This window comes from Erpetoichthys calabaricus, chromosome 1 (assembly GCF_900747795.2).
Source record: "Erpetoichthys calabaricus chromosome 1, fErpCal1.3, whole genome shotgun sequence".
NCBI lineage: Eukaryota > Metazoa > Chordata > Cladistia > Polypteriformes > Polypteridae > Erpetoichthys > Erpetoichthys calabaricus.
The window spans coordinates 257,860,001-257,874,858 of record NC_041394.2 but is presented as its reverse complement, the minus strand read 5'-3'; the positions used below and the strand labels follow the sequence as shown (position 1 = coordinate 257,874,858).

Sequence of the window (14,858 nt, the reverse complement as noted above, 5' to 3'; positions counted from 1 at the left end):
ACTGATTATGGAACACAATCACCATTTACAATTTCTGAGATTGCAGCTTTATAGCATAGTTTTGCGATTTGCAGTGTGGAAAAGCAACTTTTACATGTAAGTGAACTTTTAAACTTTAGTACTTTTTATACCCATGTGTGTACAGTACATTTTCATACAATACTATATATTCAAAAGCAAAAGTAGAGTAATAAATTTTACTTGACTTTACTACTTCTGCTGCAGAGGTGCCCACCCAGAGGATTGTGCAAAAAATGTATGCACTGATAATAGCTTCTCAGCCCTGGGTGACTTGAATACAAAAAAGTATTCAAAATTTTAAAATTTAAAATTTTCATTGGTAATACATAAAGGATTGACTCTGGGTTATTGACCATTCTGGTCTTGCTTGACCTTAGTGCAGCATTTGATACAGTCTCTCATAGCATTTTGTTAGAAAGATTATCCTCTATTGGAATCAGTGCTATTTTCCACACTTGATTCTCTTCATATCTATCTGGTCATACACAGTTTGTTCATCTTGGGAATTTTAGATTGCAGCCTACTCACATCAACAGTGGCATTCCCCAGTGGTCTGTTTTGGTCTCTTTTATATTTATTATCTACCTTCTACCACTTGGCAGTATTTTTTTGAGATCTGATATTCAGTTTCACTGCTATGCTGATGACACTCAACTGTATTTGTCTACAGAGCCTAATTCTGCCCTTCCTTCTTCCATCCTCTCTGATTGTTTTGCTGAAATAAAAGACGTGTTCTCCTCTAATTTTCTCAGATTTAATAATGGTAAAACTGAGGTTCTCATCATTGGTACTAAATCTTCCAAACTTGAAAGTTTTTCCTTGACAATTGATGGTTCTATAGTTTCTCGTTGACAACACACAATCTTTTAAAGCACACATTAATAATATTGCCAGGTCTATATATTTTCACCTTTGCAATATAAACTGTCTTTGTCCATTTCTTGCACCTAACAGTACTGCTATCCTTGTACATGCTTTGGTAACATCTTTCATTGATTACGTGTCTAATTCTATCTATATTGGTTTCCCTTCCTCACAAGCTTTTGCATAGGCTTCAATTGGTTCAAAATTCTGCTGCTCGTGTTATTACCAGAACCACCACCATAGAACTCATTACTCTGTTTCTTTGTAATCTCCACTGACTACTTGTGAGATATCGTATTGATTTCAAGATTTTGCTAATAACATTCAAAGCTCTTCATATTCTGTCACCTCTATGTCTGTCGGATCTGTTACACCCGCTTGTACTCTTAGATCTTCTTATTCAGGTCTCCTTGTTATGTCTTCTGCTGTTTATCTACCATGGAATATAGATCCTTTAGCTTTGTTGCTCCTCGTCTGTGGAACTCCCTCACTCAAGATATCTGCAGCATTGATTCACTTCCCAACTTCAAACCCAGATTTAAAACTTAACTTTTCAAACTTGTGAATTCCACTGATTTTGTTTCCTGACTGTTTTTTTTCCTTTGTAATCATATTTTCATAATGTTATTTTAATTGTTTTTATTGTACTTTTTTCTTTTACTTATTGTAGGGTGTCTGTGCCTTTAAATAAAATGAAGTATTATCATCATTACTACTACTACTACTACTACTACTACTAATAATAATAATAATAATCAGCAGCACCTTTCCACAGTTTAATTAGGGTGTTTTTCAAAAAAGCAAAAACATCATGCAAGTGTTTAGTGTGTTTTTAATATTTTTTTTTAAACTGTGTCTTTTTGAAAACAGGTAATTTTGATGTTTGAGGCAATTTTTTTTTAATCTGTTCATGTCACTAAACTTCAGGGGAGACCTACTCCAAACCCATTAAAATTTATACAAGATAAAATAGAAAATTAAATGCAAATAAAATGTTCTTTGGTGTGATAATAGTGTCCTTCATTTAAAAAGATATAATACAGTATTCTAAAATTGAAAATTAATATACTTGAAAAGATAGCCCATGTTGTGAACATTGCAGTTATTACATTTGTATTTAAATTCACTTTTTTGGATACATCTTTACTCTAAGGTTAACGCAGTCTTATTTAAGATCTGCTTTGTATTTTTTCCCCCCTTAGGCCAAGCAATTGGAAGAGAAAGACAGAGAGTTAAAAAAACAAGATGCATACTATAAAGAGCAGCTAACAAGATTGGAAGAGAGAGTAAGTCTTTTTTTATTTTTAAACATGTTTATAGTATACCTGAAATTTTGCGTAAAATGTTTTGAATATAATGCAATGACAAATGTCCAAGTTACAGATGCATTTTGGCTTATTTTTTGTTAAATACGTAATGACAAAAGCATGTGTTGAAGTGAATGTTATATTCAATTTAACTAATATGTACAGAAGCATCCATATTATATTTTTGATGCATTATGCTTCATTAAACCATCAGGAGTGAAAACTAAATCACTTTACTAACTTTTACAAACATTAGTATTTTGCCTTTTGATTTAGTAACTCATCTCATAATATATAGCATTGACATGATTTAGTATGTAAAGAGTACAGAAGTGTGGAAGTCTTAATATAATATCCTATAAAATGCTGTGAAAAATGATGCATTTGTGTGAACAATATTATAATGTTAAGATATTATGATTTTAGTATAATTGACAGAGCTGTATTTTATAAACTGTGATACACCTTTTTCTCCTGACATTTTAAACATAAATATGGAATAAAACACTATTCAAAATTACATTAGGGTTAGTAGACGTTATTAATGAACTGCACATTAATTAAAACATTGTGTAAAATGCATAAACTACATTCAGATTTAGAATGTTATTTTGCAGAATCATGATTACCCTTGAGCTAGTTTGTGTTTTTGCCTGTACAGTGGCACTTCTGGTCACGACCGTAATTTGTTCCAAAACTCTGGACGCGACCCGATTTGGTTGCGACCTGAATGTAATTTCCCCATAAGATTGTATGTAAATACAATTAATCCATTCCAGACCGTGCAAACTGTATGTAAATATATATTTTTAAGCACAAAGATAGTTAATTATACCATAGAATGCACAGTATAATAGTAAACTAATGTAAAAACATTGAATAACACTGAGAAAACCTTGAACAACAGAGAAAACTAACATTGTAAGAGTTTGCGCTAGACCCTTATGAACCGTTCGCTGTAAACACTTTTTTTATGAGTTTTAAGTAAAGGGAAAAAAATGTAAATGCCACTTCTCTTACGAAACTTTTCAAACCATCCTGTACTGGCTTTAAATTCCTCACCTTCACCACTCAAAGAAGGATTTTTTTTCAGCAAATCACCATGAATCTTCCTGGCTTTCTCGCATATGATCGCCTCGCTTACACTATCTCCTGCAAGTTGCTTCTTGTTCAACCACACTAGCAACAGTTTTTCCACCTCTTCCAGCACTTGAGGCCTCTGCTTGGTTAACATTGTAACTCCTTTTGCAACATCAGCTGCTTTGTTAGGCCCTGTATACACAAACAAAAGAAAATGGGAAACAGAGAAATCATTGCCGCGTACGAACACGCATAGGGAAGCTGGCCGCCAGTGTTTTTGTTTGCCACCAGAGGGTGTGGTCGTGAACAGATGCAAAATTTTGGCAAACTTTTTGATCATAAACCGATTTATATGTGTTCGGAAACATTCGTGACCAGAGGTTCTACTGTACATCGAACAAGTTCAGAATAGTGTTCTTTGTGATCTCACGCTGTGTGAAAATTCTGCACTTGCAAACCCATCAAAATACATTAACTTTTTTTTTTCTGTTTTAATTTTATTTAAACTGTAAATACTGTTTCATACTTGTTGGGTTCTGAGTCACTGAAAGAAATCAGGATGAGTATGGGATATTTTCTTGGAAAGATTACATATGTTGCCTCCTTTGACGAGACAAGCCTTGTAACACCATTATTAACAAGTTGGGAACACAATTGTTAACTGTTTCCACTCTTTTTTTTCTAGTGATTCGGTTTTATGCAAGTCCCACAGATGCAGTACTACATGCAGAGAATTGGCATGCCTATACCATGCTCTCTGTGTCTTTTTTTTTTTTTCTATTGAGAAAATTAGGTGTTGTGCTGATTTATTTTTGTTTCCATTACTTGTCATAAGTTTATTAAAGTGCCCCTGTGAAAGTGGTGGCATGCATTCCTTCATGTCCAGAGCTTGCTAAAATAAAGTGATTATTTTCTTACAAAGAGCATTTTGTTTTATATATAGTATAGTAATAAATAATGGTTTATCATTTTAGTTACTGCAACTTTGATCCTGCCTGTTTTTTGGCTACTCTGATTACTATATTTATTCATCCTTATAGCAAAAGTATATTTGAAATCAGATCAGCTTGTTTAATTCAAAGGATAATTTGAATTAAACACCCAAAAATGTTTAGTGATCATCATTTTTGATTGTTAATATACTGTTTTTGATCTTGGCCATTCCATTATGCCATTGACCTTAGGGCTGCAACTAGTGATTATTTTGGTAGTCGACTAATCGTTCAATTTTTTTTATCGATTTAGTTATGATTATTTCATGCCTGACTATTTTGAAGCCTGAGACCTGTGGTTGCACATGCTATTCTGGGCTCCAGTGCATGTCTTACCTCATCTGCTCACGTCTGTCCACCTGTGAATGTCACCCTGATGTCTCTGCATTAACACGATTAAAATTAATAATAATCAAATTAAAAAAAACAACCAGTGAAACATATAAATTTGAAAATAATCAGATGTTTTTATATTAGTGTGACCATCACAATAAAAAAGAAATACATTAAACAATACAAACTAAAGTGCACGTAGTCTTTAAACAAAAAAAAGTGCATTTAACTTAACCAAAAAATACATCGTTAAAACAGAAACGTTTTTCATATTTTAGTAATAAATGACAAAATGTAGACATAAACTATATAATGTGTAAAGCCTGAAGTGCAAAGATCAAATAAACACTTTCACAAAAGGTTCAAGGATGATACAATAGCTTCCGTGGCGGAACGGTAGGAATTGCTGACTTATAATCAAGAGTCTCCGGTTCGATCCTGACTGCCTCACATATTTATCTTTTTGAGTAGTGAGTTGTTAATATTATACAATAAACACATACATTTTATTTGCGTCTGTAACAGCCACTGTAAATGTATAGTACATGTAAAAGTTACCTTTTTTTCTTTTTCACTTTTATTCTCTCATGATCACGATACATACTACCACCCCCCCAGGGATCTGACGCTGTTACTTTTTATCTGAAACTGGGAATAACTGTAGATGTGAGTGGTGTTTTGAGACAATCGAACTGGAAATTCTCTGATCTGGATGGATAAAAGCTGACACACAAACGCTGGCGAATCTGCCTTATTCGTATCTCACTGTCACTTGATTTTTTTTTATTCAATTTTATTGAGTGCTCCTGCTTACGCTGAATTAGTATGTACCTTATGGCCTGTGATGTCAAAGCCACACTGACAAAAAAACAGAGACATAGGTATATATGATATGTGGAATTATTCATTTTATGACCTTATAGTACATTTCGGAAAACATTGTAGCATGGATGCAACATTATTCATATTATTCATATTAATTCGCATACCTTCTTGCGGTTGTAATCAATGACCGCATTTTTTTTTCCCCCCGACCTTGCCCAGTCTGTACAGGACTCCAGGACATGCAGAGGAAAGAATGTTCCTTTGCAAGGTGAGCCATGAATGCTCTTCTTTTCTCAGTGGACCCCGTACATGCCTTGCACAGTACATGTGCTTTGATCGCCGCCAGGTCAAGCTTGTTCTAGCACAAGCAACCGGACACCTGCATGCTCCTGTTAGCACTGAATAAGCTCACGCCTTCTGGTGTCAGCGCGCAGCACCGGGGGGAAAAAAAAAGAAAGAGACAAATATATGTGACATTTTGAAGAAATCATTGTATGGCCTGAATAGTACCAATCAGAAAACATCATCACACTAATGCAATATTATTTGGAAACGAACAGATTGGGTGTAAATTTGTTACTTGTAAAAGTTAGCTTTTTTCACTTTTCTCAGTCTCGTTCATGCTGTCCCTCCCCTCCTGATCTGACCCTAACTAACTAACAGCGCCAGCATAAATTCTCAAGAGACGCCGACATCACAGCTCAGGGTGCTTGCATTTCAGATGCTCGTGCATCACGGTGGTGCTGCTGTGAAAAGAAAGCTCCACTTTGCATAATCTGCATTCAACTTTTTTTTCTTTTTCGGTGAAGTGCTCCCACACTTTAGAAAGTTTCTGTCTCAATTTTTTTCCATCTCCTTCCCCCTCCTGTATCCGACTTGCCATTGCAACCACGTTTATTTTCCTCTACATTCTTCTTCTCCTCAGAGGTTCTTTCTTCATTGGTAGGACTGTGTGCAGTATTGACAAACAATAACAGAGATACTGCCCCCAGACGTTCAAGTAGTGCATTGCAGTTACAAAAAACATTGTGGTTCTTTGTGACTGGAGCCTCTATTGAAGATTCTGTTTATGGCATGTTGACAATAAAAAATCTGCGTCGACGACTTTTTGTAGTCAACGTCGTTGATTATGTCAACTAATCATTACAGCCCTAATTGACCACTTTAAATACCAAAATGACCTGCTAAACAAGAATATGAATGTCGTATTGTCTTCTTGAAATTCTGAAGCAACAGTATAAAGTCTATTGTATATTGAGCAAAAAATCTACTCCTTATTGTTACTAACAATGGTACGTAGTCAGTAAGTATACTGACCCATAGTAATTTACCTAAATCATATACCACCTCCATCACTGAAGCAGGAGGTTACAAAGCAAGGGATGGAAAAAGATGAGTAATATCACAAAATAGACCCCTCAGTTAAAAACTCGCTGGCAATCCTTTTAGTTTGAATGCTTAAGAGTCACTTTTGACATCCCTAGGGATAAGATGTTGTAAAAAAAAAAAAACCTTTTTAAAAAAATAAAAGTCCAATCCATTTACAGAGAGCAAAGATAATTTTAGAATTTCAACTTGATTAAAAAAAAAAAATCTTATTGAATTTCTCTAATGGAGACTGTAAAATAGACTCCTTCAAATTGCTTTGACTTGAGGGAGAAGTAATAACATGAAACCTCTTCAAACTGTTTATTTTATGTCAAAGGAAGATATTTGTAATTTAAAATTGCATGATTTTCCAAGGCTTTGCTGGAGGTTTCTTGCAGAAGTTGCTGGACTGCACATTTGTTATCTGTGCATGCTGATGAGAGCACACACATTTCTTTCACCAGAAGTCTATGTCTATATATTACAACAGGAATAATAGAAGTAGTCAACTTCCTGTGAAAAATGGAGCTAACATTTGGGAATGCAGAGACTGTGGTCCTGGCAGTAAGGGTAATTCTGCATGAGAAGAATGTGTCCGTAGATTATAGGAGCTCAATCACTTTTCACACTCTTTCCTTTTGATCATTGGTTTAAGACCATTTAAACTTACACCAGTAGCTTTGGAGACCGTTTCTATCACCAGATTATAAGTTTACCAAACAGTCAGTCATAATAACAAATGCTGCGTGTGTTGTTGTATGTGTGTATTGCAAATAATTGTAAATCTATGTTTGATTTATGGTTGGTGCTTTTTGAGTACATTTTTATTTGTAATATGTAGGGATGCACCGATCCGTATCGGCCTCGATACCACATTTTCTAAAGTACTCGTACTCGTTAAAAGTCCCCCGATACCGGGGACCGATACCACGGTCTGAGAAATGTCTATGTTTGAGTGGCGTGTAAGGGGTTAATCACAGGCGCCGAGTGCCCGCCCCCAGGCCCCGGCTGCAGCTCAGAGCGGGGAGAAGGCAAGGCGAGACATGTCAGCCGTGTGTAGGGTTGCCACCCGTCCTTTAAAATACAGAATCGTCCCGTATTTGAGAATGAAATTGCGCGTCCCGTTTTGAATCAATACGGGACGGGTTTTGTCCCGTATTTTTTTTATCATTTTTTTTAAAGCAGCGTCTCATGCAAATCATCCCACACGCATTTTATGAAGATGCCTCCTTTCCTACTTTTGATTGGGTAATACGGGATGTGGCCCCCGCTGCAGTATGCGTCCCTTATTTTTTTGTATTAAAAGTGGTAACCCTAGCCGTGTGGAACTATTTCAAAGTGAATGAAGACGACAAAACAAAGGCGGACTGCAAATTGTGCTCAGCGAAATTGTCCAGAGGAGGCTCAAAAGGTAGCGCATTTAACACAAGTAATTTAATCAAGCACCTAAAATCCCAACACGACAACGAGTACAAAGAGTTTACCCACGCTTCTAAACCAACACAACCCACGCTGCAGCAAACTCTTGCAAGACGAGAGAAAATGTCCAGAGACAATCCACGTGCTGTGAAAATAACACAGGCAATTATCGAGTACATTGCATTGAGTGACCAGCCACTCTCGGAGGTAGAAAATGTGGGATTCCTGCGTCTCCTCCATGTTCTGGAGCCCAGATATGATATCCCAAGCCGCCGCTACATGACTGACACGGAGCTGCCTAAACTACACGACTCCGTGAAAAAACATATCCACAGCCTACTGCAAGCCTCCTCTGCGTTTAGTTTCACCACGGATATTTGAACAAGCAGTGTTAGCCCCGTGTCGCTACTTAGCCTAACCTCCCAGTGGATAGACGAGAGTTTCACGCCGCAACGAGCCATATTACATGCGAAACAATTCCGCGGCTCGCACACCAGCTAGGCTATAGCGCATGTGTTTGAGGAAATGCTCCAGACATGGGGTATACCTAATCATGTTTTTATTAAGTACTCGGTATCGGCGAGTACTGAAATGCAAGTACTCGTACTCGTTTTCCAAAAAAGTGGTATCGGTGCATCCCTAGTAATATGTTACTGTCACTATTTCCAGAAGACTTGAAAGTAAGAAATTAATTTTGTTATATACACATGACAATAAACATGAATGTGAATGGAGACAGATATTGATATGAATAGCATTACCAAACTTATTTTGAAATGGCAGAATCACAAAAATATTTTTTTTTCTAAAAACAATGACTACGCTATTCTACAGTATTTGTGCAATATTAAGACAATGATCAATTTTCAAGAACATTTTTGGTGTTAAAAATGGGCGTATTTGGTATGTTTTAAGGCTTTTTCTATGTTTGGATCCCATTTTAAAATGCAAACATAGGCATTGTATTTTTTAAATATAGTTAAAAAAAAAAAAAGTTTCACTTTAGAACACAATTTATCAAGGGTAAATTAATATACAGCTTGCTTCGATTTAAAATATACTTAATTTAAGCTTTAAAATGAGGCAACTTAACCAAATGTGTTTATACTTAAAAAATTACTGCAATATATACTGTTCCTCTGCAGTATGGAGGAGAGCATAAAAGTTTGTCTTGTATGAAACAGGAGTATAGAATGAAGCATCATTATATTTTACAATATTTCTTAGTTATAGTGAAATAGAGTATATCGTTATTAGTTCCTTAATTAATGATTTCTTGGCACAATTGCTGATCTGTCACTTCAAAAAGTTCACAATACATGGTCTGCTGATCATTTGAACTACTTTTGGAACAGATCTGTTTCAAGCAAAATCCTTCTTTCAGAAAGTAGTTGCTGAGTTCTAAAATGTCTTAAAAATGACTTGATCCCTTCTGCTGTTACATTCATTTCTATTGATCAGGTAAGGGAAAGAAAAATTGTGGCCCAAATAAGATTACTCCACTTGTTTGTGTGTTAAGGGAACAATGTGATTGAGAATCATTTACCATTTCAGAGTGACCCGTCTCTTACATAGAAATGCTGAAGTCATCCTGCCATCTTGTCATACACCTATTGATTTTAGTTAAAATGTCTAACCTGTTTCTGACATTAATTTAATGTCTATTATCACTATATTTCAGTTGTCTGTTATGTTGAGACTAAGTAGCATAACATTTATGGTGTACTTTAATTTTTTTTTTGTAGAGTTCTCAGTTTTATAAAGTCACTACTGAGCAGTATCAAAAGGCTATGAATGAAGCTGAAGCAAAGTTTAAGTAAGTTTCTTAAATTTTTAACTTTGTCATACCTGTGGAACTTTTACATCGAGCAATATCCTAGTTTATTTCATTACTGAATGTGAGTACTAAAGTGATTATGCAATGAAGTTAACTAATGCATATTTGCATAAACAAATCTATATTCTGATGAGATAGCAATATATGTTGAATAAAGTCTACACCATCTAAGTTGTGATATATAAAGTATTGTTATCAGTAGTTAAATTAACTGATAAAATATCACCATATAATTGCAAAGCTGCTGATAAACACTGACAATAAATATCAGCCCTGTGCTTTTAAGTTTTCTGGTGTATTTGTTAGGAAACAGTGTGGTATAGTAAGTAAGGCAATGTATTTCAAATCATAACATTGCCAGTTCATTCCTACCTCTCCAGCTCACCCAGTAAACTTGACCTAGTCACTTAACCGACTTTTGATTCAGATGCATACATATATTTATACACATGTATATTTAAACATTTGTAATAAATAATCAACTTATAAATTGCACTGGATAAAATTTCAGTCAAATATACATAATCAGTTTTGCTCTTGTTTTGTTTTTTGTATATTTAGTTTAAATTTTGTCATGCCAGTACAATTTTAAAAATCAAATAAGTGCTAAAGATAGGCCTGGGGCTTCCAAGACAATTACCAGATTTTTATTTTGGCATTACTTCTGGTATTATTAGCTTGTTAGAAGCCTATTGTTTCTGTAGTTTTTCTAATTGTCTTCTGACTAAACAAAATAGTAAAAGTCAACTTCAAAAGGTTTGCAAAAGCCATAACAGTAAAAGTCAACTGTTATCAGTGGTTAGAATAAGAATAAATGGGCTCAGAAAAATTTTGTAATACATTTTTTTTTTGTGATTGACTTTGGAATTTGGCTGTTTGTACTCCATATTAGAGTATTCCTGTGCATTTTCCCACAGCTTATATGGTGGACCTGTTGACTATTTATGATGTAAAGCATATTTTAATTTGTCTTTATTCACCAATCAGCAACAACATCATCTAGCTGTCACATTTTAGCCCTTGTCAAATTCACTTGGATCTTAACACTTATCTGTTTTTCTTGCTTTCAACACATCAGAACTGACTGGTGATTTGCTGCCTAATATATCCCACCCCTTGAAAGGTGCCATCGTAATGAGACAATCAATGAATTTCATTTCACCTATCGGTGGTTTTAATATTGTGACTAATCGGTGTATAGTCCTTGCTTAACAAAAGGGTAAGGTTTTTCTATTCTGTAAATAAGTATTTTGTGAATTTTGGTTTCTTACATTGTTTAATAATGGTGATTGGCAAGTGAATTCACAGGTAAGTGATAAGTAAACCAATATATTTGTTTTTAAGCTATTCTACTTGACTGTTTTCAAATATATTCAGTATTTTCTTTGACTACCTCTGTTAGCTGAACAGATTGCAAGCTCAGTTTTTGGGTGTATAGTCTTCAGATTCAGTCCGTTTGCTCTCTTCTTAATGTATTCTTTTATTACACAATGCATAAAAGAAGCAAAAAGTGAATTTAGTTAACTTCTGCCTTCTTTTACTTTCCAAAAAATCATTGTTTTCCTTTCTTGGTTAATTTTCGAAAATAATTTTCATTTAAACTTCTTGGCTTACCGTCTTTGCTCAGTGGCAAGTAATAAAAAAAATAAATTGGTGCTATTAAAGCAGATAGTGATGTACAAACGTCTACAGCTATCTTAAGCTGTACACTTTTGCGTTTCTTGAGGTTATATTAGTTTCTGACTACAGGTGGAATCCTGTTGTAAGATAATTCATGGGACCATAAAAATATTTTGTTATAACGAATACGTGGAAATTGCCTATACTATTGTGACTGGGGTCGCCGATTGACCATCTCTAATGGCAGCAGCACAGGGACAGCTCTGTAGCTGCTCTGCTGCGGCAGGTAAGCAGTAAACCATGAGCAAAGCAATTTGTTGTCCTGTGCAGAATTAGGCTTACCGCGTAACGTGCTTGTCTCACAATGTTTATAACATTTCACGTTGGGCTTTGACCTGCTCTTCCTCTCACTCTCCTGGTCTGCCACAGCTGTGTTTCTGACCTGCTGGTGTTCTTGTAATCTGAAGATGGGAGTTAAAGCAGGGGGGTTTTCCACGCATCGCGGCTCCTATCTTGCGTGCTTGCGCACTGAAGTAACAGCTCCTATTTTGAATGAAGTCTTGGGACTGTACCTGCCTTCTCTATGCAGTAATAAAGTACCGGTATTTTTCCTTGAAACCTGGATTCACCTTCCTGTCTGTTGTGCATCTCTGTGACTCGAGCTTGACACTTGTATAAAAAAAGCAGCGCTTCTTAAACTACAAAAAATATTTTATTTGATAATGAGACGTTAGGTGTAACTTTTTTTTTTTTTTTGAAGAAATATAGGTATGAATAAAAATGACTCAATTTCTCACTTTTATGGTTAATCGCAAAGAAAACATTGAGAAGAGCTATGAAATTTGAATAGTACAGTATCCACACACAACACAACTACCCACGCGGATGCTCGGTGGAGCACTGACTGAGAATTCAGCTATTACTGCATGATGTCACATTTGCACTTTTGCCAAGCCTCACCAAGACTGCCCGAGACCAGAAATTTCTCAACAGACTGTCACTTTCTTTTGGTCTAATGAGAAAGAGACTGCTTGTAGCAGGGTTCCCAAGATTCAGTGAAAGAATAGGTGCAGCATCTTTGATGGCCATTTTTGGACGGAAAAAAAGTTTGTTATACTGAAATAAACATTTCTTTAAATATGAAATCTGTTAAACATGGTATTGTTTGAACATTTGTCAGGGCCAACTAAAGGAATTCATTATTCTGAAAATTTCTTTACTTTGGAATTTGCTATGGCAGGATTGGACCTGTAATTGGACATTTTGCGTTTTTAATATACAAGAAAAAGGTACACATTGTTACTTAAAGTTTCTATTGATATTTACTTTACTTTTCAAATAATTGTCTGGTGTACATTAAGTATGAAACTACCAAGGGACTTATGTTCCAGACACCACTAAAATGATACAAATTCTAATTTTGCTACAAAAATCCTAGAAATAATCAAGTAACCAGACTGTCCAGCACAGAACAATTCAAGTCACTGCAAATCTTGCAGAAAGTATTGCCTAAAAACATGAACAATACATTCGACACAATGTACTTGATGCTTTAACTGGTGCTGCACGATTTCACCTAGCTTTTTGTGCAGATAAATCCCATAATGTGTTCTGTGATGGAGAGGCATCACTTCCAGAGTTTAAGGTTTCTTTATTTAGTCATGTTTACACAAGAAAACATGAAATTTGTCTTCTCAGTTACATCTAATAACAGACAGAATGAAATAAAACAGACAAATAGAAACAAGAAAGGTTAAGGTAAGGCAGTTAGATAATACATATTTACACAAAAAAAAATGGTTACAGGATATATATCAAAACCTTAATCATTATTTCCGGTATTTCTTATTGAAAAGTCATATGGCACTAGGAAGAAAGGAGTCTCTGGAGCGATTTGTGTGGGTTTTCAAAGTGACTATCCTTCCTGATTTACTGAACTTTAGTTCTACATGTAATGGATGACTGTAATCAGTTGAAATGATTTCCAGTTTCTTTAATATTGCCCTCACACACACTTTAGCTGCATACTTTGTAATCTGCTGGAGCTTTTTTGAGTTTTGGTTTGTCAGACTATTAAACCAGGCAATGAAACTGAAAGTGATCACAGACTGGATCATACTGCGATAGAAGAACAACATGAGTTCCTTGTCTACTTTAAATAGTTTGAGTTTATGGAGGAGAAATAAGAGCTGGCTGCATTTAGAAAATATTTTTTTTGTATTTGTATTCCAGTTAAGATTGTTATCTAGGTAAGTTCCTATGTATTTATAATCAGTCACTATTTCCACCTCCTCTCCTAGAACTACAATAGGTGAGCATACAGATTTCTGTCTCTTAAAATAAAATATCATTTCTTTGGTCTTTTTTACATTCAGAGTGAGAGAGTTTTTATTGCACCAGTTTACCATACAGTCCACTTGGTTTTAGATAGTGGCTTTCATCCTCCCCAGATATGCATCCTATAATCATGGTGTCATCTGCATACTTGATAATGGAGCAGTGGTCATTATTCTGTCTCAGGTCACTTGTGTACAGAGTAAACAGTAATGGTGATAAGATACACCCCTGCGGACTTCCTGTGTTTGAATGAATGACTATTGAAAAAGTGTCCTGAGCTTTAACTGTCTGTGAATGGTTTAAAAGAAAGTTCTGAATCCATAGTGTAATAAATGGGTTTACATTCATACTGTTCAGAGTTAGTTGCTGCCTTGCTCTCAGTTGTTAGAAAACCTCCTTAAATAGATGTCATATGAGAATCAGCCTTGAAGTGTTGAGTATTTCACAACATAAAGGCAAATGACTTGCAGCCACTAAAGGACATTTAGCATTTTTATTATAACTTTGCTTACTTGTGCATTCTGTACTATTCTGTAATAAATCTATACAACAACTAAAACATTTATTTTTATTGCACATTTAAATACAAAGATTGTAGCTCAAAGTGCTTTATTAGATGTCAATTGTAAGGGGTACTGCAAAATTTAGGATGGAACAAGATTATATAGAGCTTTATATGTCATAAAGCTGGTGAGCTTTGCTCTGATTATGTTTTGCTGGTTAAGATTCTTGCTGTTTCATTCTGAACTAACTGCTACTGATTAATGTCCTCCTTAGAGAGTACAATTAGAAGTGTGTTACTGTAATTTAGCCTACTAAAAACAAAAGCATGAATTAATATCTAAGCATCTTGCA

General features: G+C 35.2%; 1 protein-coding gene across 1 annotated transcript in view; it reads left to right on the top strand.

The window, feature by feature from the left end:
• chchd3a (coiled-coil-helix-coiled-coil-helix domain containing 3a) overlaps positions 1 to 14,858 on the top strand; it is a 232,886-nt gene that overhangs the window by 145,548 nt on the left and 72,480 nt on the right. The window contains exons 5-6 of the mRNA XM_028814380.2: positions 2,088 to 2,171; positions 9,955 to 10,025. Of these exons, the coding sequence (XP_028670213.2) occupies positions 2,088 to 2,171; positions 9,955 to 10,025 (155 nt within the window). The remainder of the gene's footprint in view (positions 1 to 2,087; positions 2,172 to 9,954; positions 10,026 to 14,858) is intronic.